Here is a 9,213-nt window from a genome sequence, read left to right on the forward strand (position 1 = left end):
GAAAGAGCTGAATAAATGCTATATTTATTTATTTAGTCTGTTTTTCCAATTCCAGTTATCTGAAATGCTATCGTCAGTAAGGACACATTTTAAGCGAATGGTTTACCAGAATAGCTATATTGCAAATCTTGATTAATATTACAGACTAATACCTTTATACACGCCCACACGCGTCAAAGTAACAAGCTCAAGCTGTCTGATGCACGCAGGATTGGATTTCATTTAGATTTAAATAGAAAACCAGCAAGCACAAGAAAAAAGCTGGTAATCAAACAGAAATTAGAGCTAGAAAAGAAATGGAAACACTTTTAGAGATGTGGGTTAGCAGCCCTCCTCTGTTACACACATGCCAGGTAGGCAGACAGTTATTTCATAAAAGTGAAAGTTTTGTCATTTTTTACTAACCATTATGTAATTCCAAAACTATTTGACTTACGTTCTTATGTGGATAACAAAAAAAAAAAAATTAGTTTTTGTCTGAAAAATTTATTTTATGACTATACCCAGTGGCAATCCACACGCACCAGATGCGGGCCGGATCTGGGCTGACTGTTGGTGTCTGGGTATAGTAAAAGTCAATGGGGTCCAGTGTTGTTTGGACCCCAAATGTTCTTCCAAATATCTTCTTTTGTGTTCGACAGAAGAAAGAAAGAAAGAAAGTCATACATACATTTTTGGGTGAACTAAGCATTTTACAAGACGTTTGAAAAAAGTGTTTGCTAGCCTGCCGTCTTTGTGTAAATTCAGAATAAAGAGCCGAGATACTACGAGTCTTCAGACTCAGATTAAAAGGGCTTTGATGGATTTCTATTTTAATCTAAAAAACGGAAGGATAAAAGAATAGTGAGAGAGACAGAAAGAGGAAGATAAAACTAAATATCTCGCTATAGTGTCTTAGTTTAAATCGATGATGCTTTAGATACGAAAATCTAATTTAAACCTGAAAATGTACTTGAGCACTTTTTCTGGTGCACTAATTTACTTTTCACTCATATTGTTATGCTGATAATCTAATGACAAGGACAATGCTAAACATTTCACTAGTAGACTTTTCACTAGTAGACGCCCATTGTACGAGGACTGTGTGTCTTTCCGTATCCGTATTCGCCCACCCATCGGATTGCCTCCATCCCCATTAAAGCTAACAGGATGAAACTTTCTGCTACCCAGCATCCCAGAGCTATTTACAATCTGCAGTGCTTTAGAAGAGTTGTCCGCCGTGAAAGAAAAGGAAAAAGAAAACAACATAATATTTAACAAGTGGGTGTTCGCATTTCTCTCTCTGCTTCTTTCTCTATTTTGTCAAATAATCCGAGAGACGGAGACCAGCTTTATCACTTTAGCGCACAGGGGACGGCTAACATCAGAGAACTGGAAAGAAAAACGGGAGAACGTTTGCTTAAAGCTGCAGTTTGTCTACCATTGGCTAGTCGAACAGACAGTCCCGCCCCAAACTCACACCATTGGTTTAGCCAATGTTGTTGTGTCAGGGTGTTCAAATAAACAGAGCCACAGTGTTTGATACTGTGTGTGGAAAACAACTATGAATGGGTTAGTCTTTAGAAGAAAGTATTTAAAGATGGAAAAATATTACACACGTCACCTTTAAGAAAGGTTCTGAACTTGGTTTAAATACAAAAATATTGCAGGTGGAGAGGGGAAATGTCCAATGAGCTGTATTACACAGTCCAAGGACTTTCTCTGTGAGTGCAACATATGGCGTATGTGCATGAATGCTACACGTTGTGCATTTAAAAAACGATTCATAGAAAATGTATGATTGCAACACACTCTGGTCTACGGACGTTATAGAATCCGCTATAGATATAGATACGTTTGGATGAGAAATCACACGCTTGCGGCACGTCCCTGAAAGGATCCAGTGGAGAGAGGAAATGAAAAGGCCCTGACGGTTAGACAGCAGCTTTCTGTCCTTGCTCTACTGGCACAGAGTAGACCCTAGAGAAACACACAGAGATGAGAACAGTCAGTTCACTATGGAGACATTGATTCAATCTTTAAGACTTGCTCGAGCACTTTTATACCTTTCCCCCGAACAGTTTTTTCTATATTAAAACACATAATGAAATTAATGAGAAACATTTTTTTTTTAAATGGCACACACTGGATAAAAGCTTAATAAAAGAGGCGTGTCATGAGATTAGTCAAATATTGTTCACTTTTTTTAGGTACATTTGTTACTTTAAACTGAGTACACAACTAGTTTACAACTACATTTTTCATTTGTACTGCGACTGAACTTATAGATGTACTGATAGTTTACTAGTCAAATACTTATAGCACAAGTCATGTGTCCATCTGTGTATATTCTACGTTTAGCTTTTCACTTCTGGTGGTTGAATTTAGGCTTCAAAATTCATGAAAGTTGTGTTCATTTGTAAAGATTATTATGATGGAAACGTGTAAAAAATCATTAACTTTTGTTGTTTTTTGCAATAATCCAATAACCAATTGAAAAATCCTATGGACCCTTTTGTCATTCACCGGCAAGGTAATATAACACAGTATAGCGTTATAAATGTGTATTACGTTTTTTTTTACATTAAAAATGATCACTGCAGTGCTCTATTGTGCCAAAACAACTCTTTAGCTCCGCCCACTCCCATGAAGCACCACAAATGACATATAGAGTCTGTTTTGTGTGGCAAAAGCAATCATAATACAGTTGTGTTTCTGACATTCTGAATCCATATTCAAACATCAAAATATGGTCTTTTTGAACTGGGAGTTGAAATGTTTTCTCAAAATAGTTGAAAAAAGTGATTCCTGTTGATGTGGCCCATTTAAACATGGTTCAGACACACCAAGCCAAACATCTCCAAGAACTATTCAATGTGTTAAGAAAGAAAGCATTGCAGTAGCACCGACAAATATTGGACAAATTTACACAGCCAGGCTGATATCTGTAAAGAATAGGGTCGGCTACGAGTCACATTTTACTCAAGGCAATACATATACATGTGAGAGGAGCTTAACCCTGACTTTCGTTTTGAATAGAGAGACATTCAGCTTATAGTTCAGGAGAAGGATGAATGGAGCTCTTTGTGACACATCCATGCTGTTCAAACACATGTGCGTACGCTTGCTCTCCTCAGGTAAATGCTGTTTAATTTACCTCAGTGATGAATTCGTTCACAGTTTGCCTGGCTTTATGAACTCTATGGCAGGATTTTTTGCCCCGCGAGGCATTTCGGGGTGCTTTTATCATTTTTTTATTGAGAGTGCTTTCTGTGAACATGCTCAGAAAGGTTCAGTGTTGATCCACAGAGCCTGTGGTTGCTGTGTGATTAAGCCCCTTTCAGCCACCCTATCACTCAACACCGAAAAAAAGAAGCAGCCGTGGCTCAGCTAACTGCATTCCCCTGAGGTAACCTGTAATCCCGCAGAAGAATTTAACCTCAATAAAGAAAGAGAGAGTAAGAGCGGGTGAGAAAACAGAGGATCTTTAAGCTTGCTGTTGGGAGGCAGGTGTCAGACAAACTCCGCTCCCTCCCAGCCTTTCTCTCACATATCACCATACTCAGCAACTCACTGAAACTGATTACTTTGCAAAACAGGTAAGCATAGCAGCCAAATTCAGTTACACAACCTATCAGGACGACAGCGAAAGGCCACAAACTGGGGAACAGGACGTAAGAGAGAGAGAAAAATGCAGTTCTTTCCTTACTTTGCGAAACAATCTCAGAGAGAGAGGGAGAAAAAAAAACTGTTTTATCGTTTAAACACCTAACTGGTTTTGTCGCCTTAAAGGGATAGTTCGCCCACAAAATACAATTTGTGTTATCATTTACGCACCTTGATGTTGTCCCAAACCTGTTTGACCTTTTATTACAATCAAATCGAATATGGACTGAATATGAAGCTTTTAAGCTTCAAAAAGGATGCAAAGGCACTAAAATATCATCATAAATGTAGTCCGTGTGACTCATACTTGCATACTGTCTACTAGGAACCTCGTTTGGATTGAATTCAAAATGAATTAAAACTAAATCCATAAAATGATCCCATGATGGGAACCCCTAAAAGGTTCTATAAATGAAGCACCAGACCAGAACCCGTTAAGGTTCTATATAGAACCTTTTCTTCTAAGAGTGTACTCTTTTGATGTACTGTTTTCGCATACTATATATCATGTAATTAGGCATATTTGTACACAGTCTTCGGAGGTCATAAGAAACAAACTGTAATTTAAGTCATTATTTACTGAAAGTCTTTCCCTCAGCATTAAAGGAGTAGTTCACTTTTAAAAAAACTTTTGCTGATAATTTACTCACCCCCATGTCATCCAAGATGTCCATGTCTTTCTTTCTTCAGTCGAAAGGAAATTAAGGTTTTTGATGAAAACATTCCAGGATTATTCTCCATATAATGCACTTTACTGGGCACCAAACGGTCCAAGGTCCAAAAGACAGTTTCAGTGCAAACTGCAAACTGTTCAAAGGGCTTTAAACAATTCCAGACGATGAATAATGGTCTTATCAAGCGAAACGATCGGTCATTTAAAAAATAAATTACAAAGTTTAAGTTTTATAAGCTCAAATGCCCGCCTTGCTCTGTTCTGTGATGCACGTTTATGACTCTCCTGTTCGAACTCGTTCATCAAAATGAACAAATCTTTTTTCGAGTCATTTGATTCATTTAACGACCGAAATGAACGAATTGACTCGGAAAAAGATTTGTTCATTTTGATGAACGAGTTCGAACAGGAGAGTTACACAGAACAGAGAAAGGCGAGCATGTGAGCTTATAAAACTTAAACTTTGCTGTTGTTTTTTTAAATGAGCGATCGTTTCGCTTGATAAGACCATTATTCATCGTCTGGTGTCGTTTAAAGCCATTTGAACAGTTTGCAGTTTGCACTGAAACTGTCATTTGGACCTTGAACCGTTTGGTGACCAGCAAAGTGCATTATATGGAGAAAAATCCTGGAATGTTTTCATCAAAAACCTTAATTTCTTTTCGACTGAAGAAAGAAAGACATGGACATCTTGGATGACATGGGGGTGAGTAAATTATCAGCAAAAGTTTTTTTAAAAGTGAACTACTCCTTTAAGGCCTTGTCCCAAATGGAACCCTAAAGCACAAAGTATACTTCGGTCCGGTCACTGTCCGTGTGATGTCATTTTCGGGCTCTGCAAAAGTGCAAATCTAGGGCGCATATCGGCCGCAAAGAAAACTAAAATGAAAATGGGACACCATACGGCAGAGGTCTTCAACCCTGCTCCTGAGAACACATTGTCCTGCATGCAGAGTTTAGCTCCAACCCTAATCAAACACACCTGAAGTCGCTAATCAAGCTTTTCAGGATCACTTGAACATGCACAGGCAGGTGTGCTGAAGAAAGGTTGGAAATAAATTTTGCTGGACATGGGTCCCCAGGAGTAGGGTTGAAGACCCTAGGGATTTGTATGCTGCGTCCGAAATACTCTCTTGAGTAGGTACTTATTTTGAGTAAGTAATTACTCAACTCTGAGTAAGTCATTTACTTTACGACCGCTAAAAAGTTTGTTCTATATAATATGAATGTGTGTAGTATGAAAGTAATCCAGACGTACTACATCCACCATGTTGTCATCATGTGACCTACCAGCGTCAGTTACGTCGCGTCACCTCCATTCACAAATCCTCTCCCGTGGCCTCATGGGATAGTAAAGTGTCTATCGAAATGTGGACTTCAGAATCTCTCTGGAAGAAGTAGGTCATCTTGGTTCATTTTGCCTACACTTTTATGAATTCGGACATACTTCTTTTGTCACACTGTTTTTGGCCTACTATTTAGTAGGGAAGTATGTGATTTTGGATGCAGCCTTGTGGACTTAACAGACATGTACCGTTGTGAGTCTACAAGATCGCAAGTGCACATGAAGTGTGCCATTTGGGACAGGACCAAAGCTGTTAACCCCAGTGACAAAAATCCATTGAGTCAGTGAGTTGAACCCAAGAATCGGATGAGTCCAATTTGTGAAAGAATCATTCAGATTGATATTGTGAACTGAATTTTAATTTACGAATTGGATGCATACTAATCTTCATTTTTGAGTACATGATGACAGAATTTTCATTTTTGGGTGAACTGTTTCTTTAAATGCACAGGGTACTGAATGCTTACTTAGAGAAGCAGTGTATACAAAGTAGAGTCTTTAAAATGGCCTGAACCTTAACCAAAAAATTAATCATTTTTGAGGGGGTCACTATACATGCAATGTAGGCTACAGATAAATGGCATGTAATTTGTTATACTGCGGTTTGGAAGTGTGGCTGTGTTTGCACAAAAAACAATAATAATTCAAAATGCAACAAATTGCAACACCCTTTCTTCTTCCCTCTCTCTCTAAGAAACTGGTTTGAGCAGTTTTGTCCCTGTCTGTTTTTGTCTGATAACATCATGACAAACAGAAATGGAAAAAATTCTTATTTTTTTTACATGCAACTTTTCATTTTCAAATGTGCCCATGACATATTCCCACACTGTAAACTCTCACAGAGTTTAGCAGGTCATATCTTGTTCATGTTAGTCAACGCCTGGCTTGTTCTCTGTCCTTTTTTCTTTGTGTTTCAGGGACTTGTTTTTAACAGCTCAGGGCTTGAGGAGCGTTTGACAGATGGCTGGAAAGTAGAGTCATCGATGCACATGTACCAACCCGCTGCTAATGGTGGCCTATCCCTCCTGCATGTGGCCCTCTATTGTCTCGCATACTGCTGTCGTCATGTGTTTAGTGGGTTACCAGGGATTCAGAAATCTGTTACCCATCGGACTGGTTGGACCACCCCAAAAGTTGACGGGGTGTGGAGCACTAAAGCCGCCTTGTAAATATAAGCACTGAAGTGTCACTCAAGATAAAGTGTCTAGTAAGCTAAAGGTGAGAAAAATATTTTTTTCCCCACCCGTTTTCCAGTAAGTGCTGCCAAATCCTTCTTAGAACCAGTAATAGGGGACCATGCAGAGCAACTAATAAACAAGCAATAGCAGTGCAAATACGTAGCTTCAGCTTCAATATTTTCCAAATTATTAGTGAGGTGAAGCAGATATTTCCAAACCTCTACACACAAAGGCATGCACAAGTCCACACTGCATATGCGGGTATTAGTTTGTGGGGTGTACACACACATTTCTGTCCAATGGATTTTTCTATATTCAACCCAGCATGAGTCTTTAATAACATTTCTTCAATATAAGTTTGTCTGACGGACAGGTCATTCGAAAATTGCTAGAAAGCAAAGCTAAAATCAATCTTACCCCTGTTCTCGGTTTTGCAAGTAGCGTCTGAAGAGGAGAATAGCTGTAAAGATAAAAAAAAAAAAGATTTTTATTTTAGTTTTTGCATTACAGGGCTTGGCATTGTTACATCATAAGTCTCCGAACCGAACGACCTCACAGAACGCCTACTGTATGAAAATTGCCTTGCTTTTTTTTTTGGTCAAATAAACCAGGACGTTCAGCACACATCACTAGAGTTTGGGTTGACAAGAATTTGGCCTACAGATTTCGATTCAGTGAGCTTGTAAAGAACACACCCATATCACATGACTTTTGACAATAGGGCAATACTTTAGATATTCATTTACAGCATGTATCCCATAAAATGTATAACTATAATCAAAAGGAAGCATTCCTGGGCTTGCATTTGCAACGTGATCTCATTAGTTGTAGGTATCATATGCAAAGTGTATTTATAGCACAAGTTTTCATATATTTGCATAGGCACTGAAATGTACTTTACTATCGAATTGACAGCATCTAAAACTGCATTTTTATACATGAACTACAACATACAAATGTTTATGAATCCTTTTGTATTTATAAAATATTAAAAGCAATTCATTAATAGGTTGATTTAAATGTATTACATTTAATGACATTAATTAATTTCATCACTAAAAATATCTATATAACAGTATATTGTGACTAAAATTGCCATTTGCATTTTGATTGAATGGCATTAATTAAATATGTTCAAATCTGTGTATCATGTGTTTTATATTGTTAATAAGCAGGTTTACAGAATAGGTGAGGTTAGGGGTTTTAAAATATATACATAATAGTAAAATATAGTAGGCCTACATGCAATTTATATTTTGAAAATAAATAAAACATTCATATTTTTATGACCCTAACCCTAAATACTTTAACTTTATATGAGCTGTCATTATGTCCATATTGTACATTTCGGTGTACACCAAAAAATCACCATGTAAATGTTATACAAATACGGAAATACCTATGATACGAATACTAATGAGATCAAGCTGCCATTTGCTGGAAAGGAAGTACAGCTCATACATCTACAAGAAACAAACAGCTCAGATATTTCATGTAAAATTGAACTACATCTTGAAATTGTTTGAAGATTTTTACACACACTATTTGTGAAAGCTAAATCCACGACTTTATAGCACACAAGTCGTCTGGTAAATGCCTGTTTTAACAGACCCAACCTACCTACAATACAGCCAATGGCCAGAATTGTGACGCTAACGGCAGCTATGATGATTACCAAGGTTCCACCTACAAATTAACAATAAAAACAAGGAGGATGTACATTAAATTTGTGCACATATTCATTTGACCCACGTCTGAAATATGAATTAATCCATATAGAAGAATTTGATGTTTTTTTCAACCTGCAGCTTCGTCTCCTGTGGATTTATCTAATCCAGGACTTGCTTCAGGACCTTCTGATTCAACAAGCTGTACCCCATTTCTCCCTGAAAAAAAAAAAAATGCAAACACAAGGATGATATTCATGGATTAACTGTTATCGCATCAACAATGGTAACACAATTTTTAATGTTACTAATTAATGTGTTCAAACAGGGACCCATTACAGCTTTTTATTAAAGCTACTGTGAATGTTTTCTGTGCCTCTAGTGGCCCTAAATGGAGGTGCTAAAAAATATGATTGTTTTTAAGCAGATTCCCCAAACATTTCATCATCTGTCGTTTACAGAGTTTATGGCTTTTCAGAGTGATATCTGCCACATATACACTGTAAAAAAAAAAAAAAAAAAAAAAAAGTCACTGCCTTACATTTTTAAGTACAATCAACTTGGGTGTTTGTTTTAGTAATTTCAACTTAAATTACATTAAACTGACTTAAAAATGAGTTCAATTTTGTACAACTTGTAAATAATTTTGAAAATTGCTTAACTTATATAGTCAAAGCAATGTAAAAACACATGTTGTCATAACTT

General features: G+C 37.2%; 1 protein-coding gene across 1 annotated transcript; it reads right to left on the minus strand.

Moving 5' to 3' along the window:
• Positions 1 to 1,610: 1,610 nt before the first annotated feature.
• si:dkey-262k9.2 (uncharacterized) lies at positions 1,611 to 8,782 on the minus strand. The gene is made up of 4 exons (XM_056243322.1): positions 8,644 to 8,782; positions 8,462 to 8,527; positions 7,259 to 7,301; positions 1,611 to 1,959 (listed from the first exon to the last, which is right to left on the minus strand). Exons 1-4 carry the CDS (start codon positions 8,765 to 8,767, stop codon positions 1,914 to 1,916), a joined length of 279 nt encoding a protein of 92 aa, XP_056099297.1. The 5' UTR covers positions 8,768 to 8,782; the 3' UTR covers positions 1,611 to 1,913.
• Positions 8,783 to 9,213: the final 431 nt, after the last annotated feature.

The sequence above is a fragment of the Rhinichthys klamathensis genome, unplaced genomic scaffold (assembly GCF_029890125.1).
Source record: "Rhinichthys klamathensis goyatoka isolate OS25496 unplaced genomic scaffold, OSU_Roscu_1.1 h1tg000786l_1, whole genome shotgun sequence".
Lineage (NCBI taxonomy): Eukaryota > Metazoa > Chordata > Actinopteri > Cypriniformes > Leuciscidae > Rhinichthys > Rhinichthys klamathensis.

Bases quoted from the DNA above. Each gene is read 5' to 3' on its own strand.
- si:dkey-262k9.2 (XM_056243322.1), bottom strand. From the start codon at position 8,767: ATGAATATCATCCTTGTGTTTGCATTTTTTTTTTTTTCAGGGAGAAAT. The intron at 8,528-8,643 runs GTTGAAAAAAAC...GTTAATTTGTAG, and splicing joins CACAGGAGACGAAGCTGCAG to GTGGAACCTTGGTAATCATC. The intron at 1,960-7,258 runs GTAAGATTGATT...GTGTTTCTCTAG, and splicing joins TTGCAAAACCGAGAACAGGG to GGTCTACTCTGTGCCAGTAG.